The sequence below is a fragment of the Lynx canadensis genome, chromosome C2 (assembly GCF_007474595.2).
Source record: "Lynx canadensis isolate LIC74 chromosome C2, mLynCan4.pri.v2, whole genome shotgun sequence".
Taxonomy (NCBI): Eukaryota; Metazoa; Chordata; class Mammalia; order Carnivora; family Felidae; genus Lynx; species Lynx canadensis.
Genome location: NC_044311.2, coordinates 18,770,590 through 18,788,796, shown reverse-complemented (window position 1 = coordinate 18,788,796; position 18,207 = coordinate 18,770,590). Strand labels below are relative to the sequence as shown.

The following is an 18,207-nucleotide window of genomic DNA, read 5'->3' as shown; positions in this document are numbered from 1 at the left end:
TTCTGAGTCCCTTCCTTGGTGGCACTATTTGGTTCCTCCTCAGCCCAAATTATATAATTAACTGTGATGACCATTCTTGGAAGATCATCTTAAAATTTCGCAAATGACTCAGAAAAATTGCGTCTTGGTATTGTGGAAACATGTCTACGCACATTGTTTCATAGCTGTGTTCTGTGTGTGTTTTTTCAACTAAATTTCTTCATCCTCCTTGAAGTAATGTTGTAACTACAAACCTATAATTTACTCTACTTTTAAGTTCTTCCTTCTGATAAACTTATCTATTCATATTGAGTCTAATTATAGCTCAAGGCGTAACCATGTGCATTATCATCTGAATGAGTGAGCTTGTCTGGCAACAAGGAGCTGTTGTTGCCAAAGCTTTATTGTCATCTGGCCTCGGTACATTCTGTCTGTACCTCACTGTCAGCTTCAGGAGAGGTAGGTAAAGAGGATGCGGCAGGGGTGTGTGCCCTGCTTCTCAACATATTTGAGCACTTTGCAATACACTGTGATCTGATTTTATTCTTTTTACTTCATCCTTTTTAAATGAGAGATCGAAACTAGAGACAAAATTGAACTCTGCTTCAGGGAGTCTGGGTGGCTCACTCAGTCGGTTAAGTGTCCAACTTCGGCTCAGATCACGATTTCATGGTTCATGAGTTTGAGCCCCGCGTCGGGCTCTGTGCTGACAGCTCACACACCAAATCACAGTCTGCTTCGGATTCTGTGTCTCCCTCTTTCTCTGCCCCTCCCCCACTCAGACTCTATGTCTCTCTCTCTCAAAAATAAACATTTTTTAAAAAATTGTTTGGGGGCCCTGGGTGGCGCAGTCGGTTAAGCGTCCGACTTCAGCCAGGTCACGATCTCGCGGTCCGTGAGTTCCAGCCCCGCGTCAGGCTCTGGGCTGATGGCTCAGAGCCTGGAGCCTGTTTCCGATTCTGTGTCTCCCTCTCTCTCTGCCCCTCCCCCGTTCATGCTCTGTCTCTCTCTGTCCCAAAAATAAATAAAAAGTTGAAAAAAAAAATTGTTTGATTAAACTCTTCTTCATTCCCCATAATCAGAACTATCCCATCAATCACCCTACACCTCTCTCCTGTTCCCTGCACATCCACTGTCATGAATTTAGGTCTGTCTTTTTAGTTCATTTCTTTAAAGACTTGGACATATATGTGTGTCCACAAACAATATATAAAATACTGTTTTATACTTCTAGTTTATATAATAGGATCACACTGCACATATGCTGCATCTTACTTTCTTCATGTATGATTTTGATAGACTTTTTTGGCACACTTGTTCTTAATACAAAAACTTGGTACATATCTAAGAACATATCTAACACGTAAGTAAATTATGAGACCTAGTAATGAAACAGGTAACTCCTGAATCCACCATACATACTGAAAAGTAGACCATCATCAGAACCATTGCAGCTCCTAGATGCTTCTCCTCTACCATCTGATTCTACACAAGAAACTACTCTTTGGAGCTTTGTTCTCTTTCATTTTCTTGCCATACCACATATGTATGTGTCCTCAACAATATATTTTCTTGTTTGGTTACTTTTAAACTTGATGAAAATGCTATATCATGTTGTATATATTTCTTTAGACTTGCTTTTTTTATTCGATCTGATATTTTTAAGATTTTCCATGTTAATCAGTATATTTTCACTCTATGTAGTATTCCTTTGGATGAATTTATTCCTTTTTCTGTCAATGGACATCTGTGTTGTTTCCAGTTTTGCTATTACAAATAGTGTTTCCATGAACATTCTCGTATATGTCTTCTGGTGCACATGTGTAAAAATTTCTCTGTGGTATGTACCTAGGAATGCAATTGAAATGTTGTAACACAGTATATAGATTCAACCTAAAGTCCACGTTCTTATCCAAAGTGATTGAACACTCTTCAGCAATGTATAGAAGTTCTTGTTTTTCCACATCCTCATCAACAGTTGATTTTGTCACGCTTTTTTTTTGCCTGTATATAGTGTAAAATAATATTGAACTGTAATTTGAAGTTTTCATTTCCATAATTTAATGAAATTGAATATGTTTCATATGATTATGGCCATTCATGTTTCCTCTTTTTTGGAAATGCCTATTTATGTCTTTTCTAAGTTATTGCTAGTCTTTTTCTTTTTGATTCACAGGAATCTGTATACTGGACACTAGAATTTGATCAGTTTTTATGATCCAACTGTCTTTTCTTAGTTTGTGGCTTGCCTTTCTCTTTAGGCAACCTCTTAAACTTCTGACTTTTGCATTGAAGTGCTTAATCCATCTACAACAGGGTTTGTATATTTATTGAAGTAGAAATCCAGTTTTTCTATTTGTCATATACAAAAACTGTTTGCTTAGCCCCATCACTTCTGACATATATCAGATTCCTGTAAGTGTGCAGAAAAGTTTGATGATTTTCTGAGCTTCCAAACACATCTTAGAACTAAGTTGTCAAGTTTATTTTTTTCGTAAGTTTATTTTTATTTATTTTGAGAGAGAGAGAGAGAGAGAGAGAGGGAACCCCAAGCAGGCTCCTCATTATCAGTTCAGAACCCAATGCAGGGCTCAATCCCACAAACCATGAGATCATTACCTCATCCAAAATCAGGAGTTGGATGCTTAACCATCCGAGCCTCCCCATCAAGTTTCATTTTTTAAATAACTGTTACACTTTTGATTGGAATTTCATTGGATCAATATGGGGAAAATTGACATCTGTAGGATGCTGGATCTCCCCACTCATAAACTCTCCATTTATTTAATTCTCTTCAAAAAAATCTTACATATTTTTATGAAACTTATTCATAGGTTTTTTGTGTGTGTGTTTCTAATACTATTACAAGATATTTTAAAATATATTTTCTAATGTTGTTAGTGTGTTGAAATTCAGTTGGCTTTTCATATTGATCTTATATCTAGCCACTTTATAAACTCTTTTATTAAGTTTAATAAATTGTATATAGATTTTTTTGTGTACATAAATACTGCAGATGCTCACAGTTTTACTTTTTCCATCTCAATCCATACCTTTTGTTTTTTCCTTCCCTGTGTCTTCCATACCTTGATGGATATGATCTCTAATACAGTATTGATTAGAAGTATGTAGTGGGTGACCTTATCTTGTTCCTCAATTTTTAAAGGGTATACTTTTGGTATTTTGCCACTGAATATGTTAGTTGCTGTGAGTTTTTGGTAGATATTCTTTATCAGGTTAAAGAAGTTTCTGTCTATTCCACTTTTGCTAAAAAGTTTCTTTGTCATAAATGGCTATTATTAAAGCCTATTGAGTGCTTTTCCTGCACCCATTGAGATTATCCCTTTTTTTTCCAACTTTAATATCTTAGGTAAATTACATTAATGATTTTCTATTATTAAACTATCCTTGCATTTCCAGTGCATATCCCAACTTAATTAAGATGCATGCTTTTGTGCTACACTGCTCAACAATGAAGTTTTTGTAGATCTAAACTAATTTCAAAATAAGAAAGAGTAGTAACTAAATCTTTGTTGACAATAAAATCCTCCCCAAAGGGTTTGCTACTGGACATGAGGGGAATTTGTGGCTATTAGATGTAGGTATTAGCTTGATGTAGCAAAAAGAACACTGAAAAGCTGAATTATAATCTCATTTTGTCCTTTTGTTCACCTGAGAGATTGCAATTCATGTGACTCATGTGGGCATTAGTTTCCTCAGTGAGTTTCTCTGAGAGTCAGAGACAGATGTTTACCACTAGTCGCCATGTGGCTTCACTTGCTTTCCTATTAATGCATCATCATCAAACAAAATGTACTTACTAGGCCTTAAGACGGGGCAAAAATCTATTCCGCAAGGAACTTCTAGGGAGTGGCAGAAAAAGTAAACACTTTAAAAATACAGTTTATGGGGGTGCCTGTCTGGCTCAGTTGGTAGGGCATGCAACTCTGGATCTCGGGGTTGTGAGTTCAAGCCCCACGTTGGGCCTAGAACTTACTTCAAAACATTTTTTAATTGAAAACATTGTTATAAAATGAAATACATCTTGTTTTCTACAGGCCACACTATTCATGATACATGAGGGCCAAGGGAGCAGAGATTCTTTGGCGGGAAAAGAGAAAAGAGGAAGATTCATGTGGGATATGATACTTGAGCTGAATTTTATGGATGATGAACATTTACTGATCTCTATGAACCTCATTTGTATTCTCAGTTGTTAACAGACGGATTAGATTATTTTTTATTAGACTTTATTTTCTCTAGTGGCCCTTCTGTCTTCAAAAATTTGTCTCTTTCACTCTATGACCAAATCATCTTTTTTAAGACCTCACAAATAATGTCATGCTTTATTAAATATTTGTGCTTCTACCTCTGGTCTTTGGTCCCAGGAATCTTTTGTTCAATAGGTACAGGATTGTGGATGGCAAAACAGAATCTTCCTGATCTGTTTTATTAAGTAATACCAACATCTTTTCTTTATAGAATATTGATGATACTGACAAGTGAACCATCATATAGAATTATCCTACTTGTGTGTTTTATTGCAATTGCTCAATTTATTGTTACCAAAATAGAAATTTTTTTTAATTTCAGGGTTTACATAATCCTCTAAGCACATTTCATTTGTAGTCTTATTTCAGTCTGGACCAAGGAGACAACATTTATGAATGGAGGTCAACTATATGGGACCCCCAGGATCTGTCTATGAAGGAGGGGTGTTCTTTCTTGACATTACCTTTTCACCAGACTATCCGTTTAAACCCCCTAAGGTCAGTATGAAGTATTCATCCATTTTTAGCAATATGTACTGTTGTATATGTATACACATATACATATTCTTAAATATACATATCTAGGAATGCATGTCTATTCTGTTAACACAGACAGATTTCCAGGGCTAATTGTATTTAAAAGGAAACAAAATGTGAAAAATTAAAGGCTATATCCCTACCCCAGCCCCTCACTCATATTTCATTGATTTTTCTCATCCTTTCTCAGCGTCTCCTTTCTGTGGTTTATGTTGTAATGTAACATAAAACAGCATGTAATGGGTGGAACTAGGTGAGTGAGATTGGGCCTTTGCCAGCCTTGGAACCCAGAAAACCAGACACAGCCCGAAGCTGGAGCCAGAACCGAGCCCAGGAGCCAGACTAAATGCAGAGGGAGTCCCACTACTCAAGTCTTAGGGTACTTAGGGTACTCCAGCTATGGAGTTTGGAGTTTTGAAAGTTCAGCTGCTCACATGAGCCACACATGTGCTAGAATGGAAAGTGTGACCCACAAAGGCTGAAAAATGATGCCAAGAGAATTCAGTAAAGAAGTATTTGTAATAGTTGGTTAATGTAAATGACTAATTAATGACCATAGGAAATTTACACTTATTTAAGACAAAACTATACACTTTAAGAATTCTTCACATTCCTTTCTACTGTCTGTAAGTCAGTCATTTGATGATTTGATGGGTTTTAATTCATTCTCCACTTTGAAAAGGAAAAGACCCTAAAAATACTGACTCTGTGCATTGGCCACCAAAAAAGAATCCTTATTTGACCTGACTTAACCCCTCATTGCAGAGGGAAATAAAACTTACTTGAGATGTATGTTGGAGTGCACACTTCTAAAAAGTGAAAATAAAACTGCCTTTACCATGAATTTCTGTAATTCCTCTCCCCCTCTTACCTTTACTCCCTTTTTCTCTCTCTTCTTTCCTTCCTTTCCACTGATGCTTGGATATCAAAGCAAAAGTAACAAGTATAATTTTACTAAAGAAGAAACCAAGGCACAGAGAAACTAAGTAACTGTCCCAGTATTACACAGCATGCAAATAGTGGTGTCCGTATTTGAACCCAGGAAGTTGGAGTCCAAAGCCCATGTTCTTTTCTACATCACACAATACATTTTATCCAAGCTGACAGAGCTGGTGGCACCGGTGACCACCCATTCCTGCATTAGGTTGGTTTTCAGCGATGAAGCAGTAGTGTGTCTAATATTTACTTTCTCCTTTTACTGGAAGGGAACCTTATGTCTTTCATTCTACTGGGACCGAGCCCATAAATCACCTGGAGTAGTTCCTGCACTGCCAGTGATGCGAGGACCTTTCTCGGACAGCCTGTTCAGTAGAGGAAGGACAGAGCAGGGAAGAGGAGGAAAAGTTCAGATCAGGGAGTTGTGCAGCTTGTGAGTCTGGTGCAGGCTGTTCTCTACATCCGAAATACGCATCTCAGAAAATCTGTGGGCTTATCCACGTTCGGCATGACAGAAACGTGTAGATTTAAGCTAGAAGAGGGAACTGATAAGTTAGATAAAGTAATTGTTTCCAGGGGCGCCTGGGTGGCGCAGTCGGTTAAGCATCCGACTTCAGCCATGTCACGATCTCGCGGTCCGTGAGTTCCAGCCCCGCGTCAGGCTCTGGGCTGATGGCTCGGAGCCTGGAGCCTGTTTCCGATTCTGTGTCTCCCTCTCTCTCTGCCCCTTCCCCGTTCATGCTCTGTCTCTCTCTGTCCCAAAAATAAATAAACGTTGAAAAAAAAATTCAAAATAATTGTTTCCAAAAAGGCTTGGATGGACTGCAAGAATGGCCTGAAACTAACAGGATGGAATTTAACATGACTAAATGTGTAGTATTTCAGTGAGAATTAGAAGGAAATCATGATACAAGACAGGAAAGAGAGACCTACTTCATGTTCATGTAAATAAAACTTGTGGGCTTTTAGCTGATTAAAATTCTTTGGGAACTTAAGGTTCCTGAAGCCTTACGGTGACATTTTCGGGACTATGATCCCCAGAACTCCGCACCAGTTCCACTGTATCTGGAGGGCTTCATTCACTTCTAAACTCTTCATTTTAAGAAGAGTAAACAAGATTAAGCTGGGGAAAGAGTCATCCACATTCCTGAGCTGCTTCGTTGGGTAAAACACTACAGTGGACATCAGCCGTGCCAACTCCTTTCTTTTCTAAAACACCCCACAAAGGGTTAGATGTTCCCTTTCACAGATGAGGAAACTTAGGTGAGGCTTAGAGAGGTTTCTGGTAGACAACCAAGAATTTACTGAAATCTGACTTTACAGACGGTGTACTTTCCGCTGTTAACCTGGAGATGTTCACCAGTAAAAATAGGACTAGGAGGAATGTAGTATCTGTCCTCAAATGTTTCAGGAACTGTGGTGTGGGTTAGGGTTTAGACCTTACTCTGGATGGCTGGATGGGACAAAAATAGAAACAGGAGGGTGTCACAGGGAAGTAGATGTTAATTCTTATGGGGAATATCTGATCCACAGCTGTACAGTCTGCTTTTGAATAGCTCGACTTCTGAGACAGTGGGCTTCCCTTTGCTGGGAGTAACTATTTGCTAATATTTCTGTTTTTTAAAAAGCTGAATTATTACCTATCAGAATATTACCAGAAAAAAATTAAGCTCCACCACTGAATGAATTTGATTAAACAATCTCTTAGGACAAAGGAAAAATCAAACTTTGGTAACTCAAATCCCAATTTAAATGCACACTTAAATGTGCACCCGTGGGAAGTTTTTCAGAGCAAATTATCATCCCCTAATTTATCAGTTTTAGAAACCAGATTTTGTAGACAGATACGCTCTTCGGGGGGGGAGGGGGTTGTGGGTGTCTTGAAAGCTGTTAGCTAAAACAAACACTTTTATTATTAATAGTTTTGAGGTACCATGTCCATGCCTTTCTAGTCTCCTGTTATTCTAAGTAGTCTGCATTTGGCATTGTCTTGGTGCTTTTCCTCTGTTGCCGTCACCCTTTGTTCTTTTTTCATCAGCCTTAGCCACATAGTTTGATTAATGAGCCATTTCCCAATACTCTGAAGAATGAACCCAGATAGTAGTAGGTGTCAGAGAGAAGTGTTAGTGAGGCCAGAGGTTCACAAATAAATCTGACTGGCTGCCTGATGGTTATCAGATATCCATACCATAAAATCAGAATATAGCGTAATGGGATCCATGAGATGACTTTTCCCCAAAATCTTACACTTGGAATCCTAAGTGAGGACTTTAAATGCCCTCATGCTCAAAATAAATACTTTGACATGATAAGCCATTTAGCCATGTTTTTCAGTTTAAAAATATCAATAAATAAACCTCTACCACTTAAAATGTGGGAAAAAATAAATACTACAGTGCTCAAATACATCATGTAAATGTCAGTGGAGTGATTTGGATGCCTCTTCAAGCCATAGGAACTTTTGGGAGTAGGACTTCTTTAGTTTGAAAATCCCACACTCCACTAGCTGATTTTTCAAAATCAGACAAGCCATTCCAATCATTTCTTCCAAAATCCATCTAAATTTTAATAAGGCAAGCAAAACAATTTTTAATTGAGTATTTAATGTCCATTAAATTTAGTATGCTGGTTTTAAATAGGTCAAGTACTAGTTACATTTGGAAATGCTGCATCCGAGTATGATTCTCACTGCATTAATTTTGTATAATCAATATGTTTATGCTGTCTTACTAAACCTACAGCATTCTTGTTTGTACAACCTTGTTAATTGTATCTGTGGTATCTGATGCCAAGTTCTTCAGTTGAATATTTAGCCATCAATGATAATATTATTTCTATGGGAAAATATCCATTTAATGAAACTATCTAAGAATAATATGGCCAAAAGAAAAGCATAATAAATTTCTGGTATATCCCAAAGCTTTTTAATACTGTATTTTTTTCAGTATAGACATATATTTCAGTGTTATAATTCAGGTATCTATTTATTTGTAAACTAGAAATTGCTTTTTATCTTATTGGGGATTACATTTTCCTATTCATATTATAGATAATTACTCCTGTGCTCAAAACCTACACTTTTTTATAAGTCCAGTGTGTAAATATTTAATGTTCTTTACTCTACAAAGTCTACATATTTGTTATAGAATAAAAAGTAATTGAAAATAAGCAAAAGGAAAAAATTTTAATTACCTATAATCCTAACCCAAAAATTAATTATTCATGCCATTTTGTATATCTCCTTTGAGACTTTTGTTCTCTGCATATAAATATGTTGTATGCATACTCACAAATATATAAATAAATATTGGGCCCTATTGCTCCTGCTTTTAGAATTACTTTTTGCCTGATATTCTGTTTTCACCAAACACTTAATATTGCTCAATAAATATGTAGTTGCATTAGAATTATTGAGGCTACAGGGTATTCCATTGTATATATACACCAAATTTAGTTTCCTGTTGTTGGACATTTAAGCTGTTGCCAGTATTTCTGTTATAATCATTGATGTGATGAATATCCTTACAATTACATATTTCCTATACTTGTATAATTATTTCCTGAGGCTAAATGGGTTGACATGGAACTTCTGAGTAGATAGGTTTATATCTGTAAAATTTTGTTAAGGGCTGACAAATTGCCCTCCAGAAAAATCGTATCAGTTTACATCATGGCCATCAACATAGTGAAGAGTACAGTTCTTCCCTTCAGTCTGCTCAGCTCTGAGGATTCTTAGTCTTTTTAAATCTTTGCCAGACCAATAGAGGAAAAGTTAGGAGATGTGGAAGTTTTCACATATACTGTTGTCCAGCTCTTTCTCTTTTTGTGAATAATATGAAAATCTTTCCCTGGAAGTTATACACCAAATAAAATTAACAAGCATACTTGAGAAATTCAGAAGCAAAATAATAGGGTATGTTTTATTTCTATATTGTTTTATTTCTGTATTCTCTTTTTCTACTGAAAACACTTTGCAAATATTGTGACACCCCGTGTGCGACATATTGTGTCTCAGAGATTCTGATGACAATACATGCCAACTTAGTCATGTTAGGTAACAGGTCAGATCTTTGTTTTTACAGCAGAAATGCGTAGAGGTAGCCCTTTCAGGTTTGATTTTTTTTCTGTCTCCCTGTGGATCTGCATATTCTTATAAAAGTAAGTGGGCATTTTAAAACAGATTTAAGAGTAGGTAGGTAGGTAGAATGAAGTATGTTTGTTAGTTTAGTGTCTCAGGCAGCCTGTGCACAAGTCAAACATGCTGTCAGTGTTCATATCTTTTACTGGAAAACACTGTTTTCTTTGGTAATGGCAAGACGGTATCTGCCGGTAGGTATTTTCCAAAAAGGAATGATAAAATCTGTGCCTAAAATGTTTTAAAAACGGAGTGCATGCATAAAAGTATTTGTGTGAGTAAAAGAAAGCTCTTTAATATTAATAATACCTAAAAGCTTTTTAATTTTTTTCATAACATTTTATCAATATATTTAAAAATAATCTTAGCCATTGTTTCAGAGCATATTTTATGTTTTATGGGTTTTTTTTAAATCTAACTATAACATTGCTTACTAATGAAACGTCATCAAATAAGAGTCTTAACTGCTTTCAGGCAATGAAATAGATAATTCAGGTCCATCATGTTTTCAAAATCTGTATTTTATTATCCTCATTAGAGTTTAACCTTAAACTGACAGGACAAGGCTAGTCATGAATAAAGTAGCTAATTAGTTATAGTAAGGAACAATGATATTCAGCATTTGAAAGCCAGAGTGAGATCTATACCTAAAACAAGTTCAACGAGTTTTGCTTTTTATTTGAATTAGGTTATTATTATTTACTTGTTTTATTGTTGTTTCTGTTTTTGCTGTTGCTCGAAGAAGTTGATGGTGTGTCAGGTTTTGAGAAGGAGCCATGGTTTACATACGAAAATGCAGTTTCCCACTCATTTGCTCTGGCCTTGGGGATAGAATACACAAGTTGTGGAGTAACATGAATTAACTTGTTTAACCTGAGTTCATACATTTATACAAAGCCTGTCTGTGAATTAAGTGCTTTCATATGTATTGAATTGCCTTTTTGGCATCTCCAGTTTAACATCAACAGTCATCTCAAACCTAACAGGTCCAAAAGCAAACCATTGATTGCACAGCCCCATCCCACTCCTGCCAAACCGGCTCCTCCCGTCTTCCCCATCTCAAGTAAAGAGAATTCCATTTTTCTAGTGGCTAAAGGTAAAAACTTTGCAGTCCTTTTTAACTACTCTCAAACACCCTAGCCAGGCCCAGTCTCACTGGCTTAGATAAATATTCAAAATAAATCCAGACTCTAACCATTTCTCATCACCTTCCCTAGTAACAAACACTGTGGCCCAAACTACCATCAGCTGCTCCCCTTCCCCAGATTATTGTGGAAGTCTCCTGTCTTGTATCCCTGCTTCTGTTATCCTTTCTGCTGTGTGCACCCCTATACCAAATGGTCCTTTTAGAATACGTCAGATATATCAGTTCTTTGCCTAAAGCTTCTCAGTGATTCCCAACTCACTGAGTAAAAGCACACAAAACCTTGTAAAATCGCAATATACTTTTCAAAATCGCTGTCGCTCAGGGCACCTGGGTGGCCCTGTAGGTTAAGTGTCCGACTTTGGCTCAGGTCATGATCTCGTGGTTCATGAGTTCAAGCCCCACATCAGGCTCTCTGGTGTCAACACGGAGCCTGCTTTAGATCCTCAGTCTCCCACTCTCTTTGCCCCTCCCTCACTGGCTCGCTCTCGCTTTCAAAAATGAATACACATATTTCAAAAATCAAAATCACTCTTGACTCAGGTACTGTAAGTATACTGCTTTCACAGAACCTTGACATTTGCTCTTCCTTCTGCCTACGTTGTTTTCCTCTGCCTAAAATTCGTGTGGCTCACTCCATTTTTCCCTTCAGGTGTCTGCTCAAATGTTACCTTTTCAGAGAAGCTCTTGCTTGACATCTGCTCCCCATGAGCTTTCCCACCGCAACCACCATACTTGATTTTTCTCCATAGCACTTCTCCCTCCTGGCGTGATACATTTCTTTGTCTGTGAGTTTATGTCTACCTTTCTTCATTTAGCATGTAAGTTTCTTGAGCACAAGGACTTTGTCTGTTTCGATGTCACTCCTATATTCCGGCAGCTGTAACAATGCCTGGAGATTCGATAGGCATTCGGTAAAAAAATGTTGAATTAATTTAATCCAAAGAACTGTGCCCTAAAGGCTGTATTCATTACTACCATCACCCCTGCTTATAGACTAGAAAACTGAGGCTCACTGAGGTTAAGTGGCCCAGAGGTCACATGGAAAGTAAGCAGCTAAACTGGACTCCAAACCCAGTTCTAAACTGATCCTTTCATTCCTCAACAGTAGAGAAGATTTGAATTGCTCAGGTTCCTGGGAGAAGGAACACTTATATTTTACACTCTGGTATAAGTTAATTAGATCATTCTCTAAAGCAGTTTTGGGGGGAAAGCAGATGAAATTGATGATACAAGGAGAAAAGAATGTTAGGAAGAGATTTCAAGTGCTTTCAGTTTGGGCAAGGATCTTTTTTTCCAAAAGGCACCTGGGGCTTTTCTCCAGTGTCTTCCTACTTCAAAGACACTGAGGTATTAATTCCATGTTGAACCACAAATAACTGACTTCTGGATTTTGTTAACCCTAAGCTAAGAGAAGTTACTTCCCATTTCACAGGTCCTTTTCATAGTTAATTACTGTCAAAGTAGCCTTGTATCCTCAGTGTCATGACTGGGCTACAGCATTACTTGTATTTCATAAGTTTTCTTTTTTAGTCCATTCTCCTTTATAATAAACCATTTAAAAATGCCATGGTATATATTAATGTGGTGTGTGAAATTTCAGGATGCATATGATGAGTAAAAATTGATCCAAACAGTGGTCATTGTCTTCCTACTTTTAAAACAGTATGCATTGTATCCATTTGTGTGTCCTACCACCAATTTAAGAATTACTAAGAAGGATTGGATTTTGTTTGTTTGTTTGTTTTCACCAACTTTATTTGTTCTAAACGAAATTAAATTTGCCGATAAGCTGAAAGGGAATCAGCCATTTGGCTGACAGGAAGGTCAATTTCGTCCTATTTTGTGAGGATTCCCCTCTTTCTAGTTTTATAGAACGTGATGTAGTCCCAGATTTTGGAGAAATACCTTTAATTTATCACTGTCTATCTTGAAATGCTTATTGCCCAAGACATCTTAATCTATTTGGGTTGGATCCACTCAGCCACCTACACCTTTGCCCAAGCTCAGATGTTGGTGTGTATTCAGCCTCTCTCATATCTACTCACACACCCTTTGAGAGTCTTGCCGTAGAGGTAGGCGTCTCAAACAAGTATTTTACTATGTTCCTTCGTAGTCTGAAGTTCCATTCTCTCTGACCTCACTCCACATGGGAGTGGGTGTTTGTTGATATTACCGTCACCATAACTGGAAGGAATGGGCAGACCTAAATTCCTTCACAAGGGATGTTCTTGTGAAGAAGGAGGTTCAATGAACAAAGGAAACTGGATGTTTGGAAAATGAGGAACCCTCTTGCTGTCACAGCCACGGGAAGATGGCAACTCACCAGAGAGAGGTGGTTTTTCCAAAGAAAGGTTCCCAAATTTAGACAAGTGACACTCTCCCCTCGAGAGGGTTTTCTGAAGAGAAAAGGGTGGGGTGGCTTCAAAATGAAATCTTCAGGATCCCAACATCAAAGTGCAGGGATCCACTAGTCCCAGAAAACAAGGTTAACACTGGGGACTCTGAGAGAAACACTGTGAGTCTCAGAAAGTTCAGAGATAACAAGGCAGTGTTGAAGGAATAGTCTGGTGAAGAGGGAAATTTCTTCACAACTAAGCCCGAAGAAAGTTCAAATTTGCAATTTTCTTAACCTTGTAGAAAAGACTCCCTGATGAGACAGATCAAGACCTAGAACAGACAGCGTGTGTTGATGAAGTGTCTGTAAATTTTAAAACAAATTATTTTCTGTCATCCACTTGAGAAATGAGGTGGGGAAAATGGTATGCTACACGTAAGAAAAAATTGTGATTGTTCTTTACCTTATTTAAAGGTATTACTTGTTTGGATGGCTATATATGTAATGCTGTTTTGTTCATGTTTGGATAGAATGGGGAGGTCTGAGTTAATTTTTAAGACTACCAGCCAAATATCAACTCTTTTTTAGCAAATGATCAAGTTTCCTTGATTTTTCCCCTTAGACTTGAATCTGGATCTCTTATTAAGATAGCAGCCTCTTAGAGATTTGCTTAAGCAGGTCCAAGGAAAATTAGGGAGAAAGGAATGTTCTCAGTTCCTAGCCGACCAAGATCACAGTATGTAATCGTGGCTTGTCACTGAGTTAGGGGAAAGATGTGACCATTTGGCCCTTACAAGTATTTTGCAGTCTGCCTCTATAGAAAATAAGGAGAAACAGAGTCACGCAAAAATTAAAGATTATGAATAGAATAGACCTAATATCAGATAGCTACACTACTTCATACAGGTATAACTATTCTAAGCAATCAGATACATTTTTCTTATGGGTATTAGTATGTTAGCAGAAACCTGCCAAAAATTCTTATAAGTTCTTATTAGTTTCTATTTAAAATGTCTGTGCTAAGGCTAATAAAGCAAAGATTTATTGAGCCCTTACTGCTTTCTGGGCCTTGATACATAAAGATCAATAAGACCAGCCCCCGGGGAACATGTAGACAAGGAGAACAACAAGCAGGGGTTAATACAGTAGTCCAGCTAGGAAAACAAGGAAGGCGGAGCTTTGGGGATAAACACAAGGGGAATAGTATGTGAATTCTTTTTTTTTTATTACTTTCTTCAGTAATACGCGTGTACCATGCACCGTTCCAGATACTGAACATACAGAAATGACTCTTTCTTGAAGAGCTTACATTCAAGAAACGATAGAGCAAGATTTCTCTACTTCAGCATGGTTGATACTTGGACAAGATAACTCATTCTCGCGGAGGGATATCATTTGCATTGTAGGATCCATAGCAGCATGTCTGGCCTCTTCTCACTAAATGCCAGTAGCAGTCTTTCTCCCCCACTCTGAGCCCCCCAATTTGTGACAGACGGAAGTGTCTCCAGATATTGTCAGATGTCCTCTGGACGCCCTAGGGAGATCACCTGTGGGTTGAGAAGGCAGTATTCTCTTTTATTTTCTTATTCGAGTGTAATTGATACGCTCTGGTACATGAGTTTCAGGTGTCCAGCGTAGTGATTCAGCTTCATTATGCTGTGCTCACAAGTGTAACTACCATCTGCCAACCATATACCACTATTACAGTATCATTGACTACATTCCATCTTTTACATGCTGTATCTTTTATTCCTGTGACTTACTCATTTCATACCTGGAAGACTGTACTTTTTTTAATGTTTATTTATATTTATTTTTGAGAGACAGAGAGAGAGACAGAGAGAGAGAGAGAGAACACTCAAGCAGGAGACAGGCAGAGAGAGAGAGAGGGAGAGAGAATTCCAGGCAGGCTCCACACAGTCGGTGCAGAACCCAACGCGGGGCTCAGTCCCACAAAGCCTGAGATCATGACCTGAGCCAAATCAGCACTTAGATGCCTAACCTACTGAGTCACCCAGACACCCCTAGAAGACTGTATTTTAACCTCCCCTTCATCCATTTTGCCAACCCCCTATACCCCTTCTCTCTACCAACCATCAATTTGTTTTCTTTATCTATAGATCTGATTCTGGTTTTTGTTTAGAGAAGCACTGTTTTAGCGGTAACATTGGTACCCGCTTTTAACTAATTAGAGACATCTGTGAGGACTCTCCAGTTTCTAATCTGAGTACCAGGTAGGGACATGTTTCCTAGGAGGAACATATAGGACATTTGGCTGGGAATGTTCATTAGGCAGCTTTACAGATCTGGAATTCAAGTGAGGGATGTGAGCTAGAGATACAGGTTTGAGGATTGAAACCCTAGAATAAATGACCTCACCCACAGAAATATGCAATTTTGAACCAAACTGAGTTTTGAAACTAAAAATTTCCAGAATGGGTGTCCCAAAGGAAAGACTGATAATCGAAAAGAGCAACAAAACTCACATTTTCTTTCTTTCCATATGTTCTCAGTATTTGAGGATTGGAGGTTATTTTCCATGCCAAGAGTATACAGTAATGCCTCACAAAATATCATATTCTTATTTAAAAAGACTCATCTGTTAATAATCATAACAGCATGAATAATTATACCAGTCAAACAAATTAATCTTCCTACAAGTGCCTAAATAAGGACTAAAATAAATCAAAATAATTACTCCTGCAAGGGAATGGACTAAATGACCTTCTGCAAGCTCTCCTTGAGCCTTTTTTCAGCTTCAAATTCTACTGACATCTTGGTGGTTATGGAGCGTTGTGTACTAGATATCATACTGTATTTCTTAATGGCTAGTATTTTATGCTAACATTATGTAATTTTACATTCACTATCATACTTGCTCCTCTCACTTTGATAGGTAGGTTTCATTATTGCAGGAAACTGAAACTTTTTTTTTTTAACGTTAGTTATTTTGAGACAGAGAGAGACAGAGCATGAACGGGGAAGGGTCACAGAGAGGGAGACACAGAATCCGAAACAGGCTCCAGGCTCTGAACTGTCAGCACAGAGCCCGACGCAGGGCTCGAACTCACAGACCTCAAGATCATGACCTGAGCCGAAGTCGGCCGCTTAACCGACTGAGCCACCCAGGCGCCCCCAGAAAACTGAAGCTTTAAGTAAAGTGATTAGGATCACATAGCCAATAAGTGCCAAGGCCAGGATGAGAACTCCTGGCCTCCTCGTGAGATTAAGCCCCACATCTGGCTCTGTGCTGATAGTGCAGAGCCTGCTTGGGATTCTCTCTCTCTCATCTCTCTCTCTTTCTGTCTCTCTCTCTCTCTCCTCTCTCTCTCTCTCTCTCCCCCTCGCCCCTCTGTCCCTCTGTCCCACACTCTCTCACCTCTCATTGTCTCTCTCTCTAAATAAATAAATAAAAATAAATAAGTAAATAAAGAAATTTGGCCTCCTGATCCATTCCAGCTACCCTGACCCTTCACATCTGTAGTAGCTAAACTGGAAGTGATCTTTGCTAAAAACACAACAATCCAGTTTATTGCCAACAGCCATACTTTAGATGACCCCTTGCCTTCTTTTATGTACTTGATGGAAAACATCCATTTTGCTTTTGTTTTGTGAATAATTAGGTTAAATAAGGTTTTTGTTTTGGGCATTTGCAAAATTATACATTACATATGTATGATATATATATTATATTCTCCCTATATATGCCCACTAATTTATTTAATCTCTAACCCTATAGATTATATAAAACAATAGTTTATACAATAAGGAAATAATACATAAAGCAATATGTTTATTTCACATTTTTGCCATTATTTTATTTCCACATTTTTTCCTTCCTTTCTTTCCTTAAAACGAATTCTTTGGGGCACCTGGGTGGCTAGTCAGTTAAGTGTCCGACTCTTGGTTTAGCTCAGGTCATGATCTCACGGTTTTGTGGGTTCAAGCCCTGATTCGGGCTCTGAGTTGACAGTGTGGAGCCTGCTTGGGATCTCTCTGCCCCTCCTCAACTCGTGCACACAATCTCTCTCTCTCCCTCAAAAATTAATAAACTTAAAAAAAAACCCATGATCTCTTCTGTAGTGGTTTTCTTTTAAAAACAGACTGATTTTTTTTATTGAATTTTATCTGATATACAATATAGTATTAATGTTAGGTGTACAACATAGTGATTCAACATTTATATATGTTACAAAATGCTCACAAGTATAGCTACCATCTGTCACCATACAAAGATATTACAGTATTATTGACTATATTCTTTTTTTAATGTTTTATTTGTTTTTGAGACAGAGAGAGGTAAAGGATGAGCATGGGAGAGTTAGAGAGAAAGAGACACTCACACACAATCTGAAGCAGGCTCCAGGCTCCGAGCTGTCAGCACAGAGCCCGACGTGGGGCTCGAACTCACAGACTGTGAGATCATGACCTGAGCTGAAGTCAGGTGCCTAACCGACTGAGTCACCCAGGCACCCCAATATATTCTTCATGCTGTACTTTTCAGCCCACTCACTTGCATTTTATAACTGGAAGTTTTTACCTCTTAGTCTCCTTCACCTATTTGCCCATCTGCCCACCTCCCTCCCTCTGACAACTGCCAGGTTTTTCTCTGTTAAGAGTCCGTTTCTGTTTTTATTTGTTCATTCATTCATTTGTTTTGTCTTTAAGATTTCACATATAAGTGAAATCATATAGTAATTGTCTTTCTCAGTCTTATTTCACTTTACTATAATATCCCTTAGGCACGCGCGCAGCATGTGTGTGTGTGTGTGTGTAATCTTCTGTATACACACACACTTGGGCTGATTCCATATCTTGGCTACTGTAAGTATGCTGCAGTAAACATAGGGGTGCATGTATCTTTTCA

The 18,207-nt window shown here is 38.0% G+C and overlaps 1 protein-coding gene across 1 annotated transcript in view; it reads left to right on the top strand.

The window, feature by feature from the left end:
* LOC115523127 (ubiquitin-conjugating enzyme E2 E2-like) overlaps positions 1-18,207 on the top strand; it is a 377,540-nt gene that overhangs the window by 283,244 nt on the left and 76,089 nt on the right. The window contains 2 exon segments of the mRNA XM_030328825.1: positions 4,620-4,657; positions 4,660-4,748. Coding sequence (XP_030184685.1) covers positions 4,620-4,657; positions 4,660-4,748 — 127 coding nt within the window.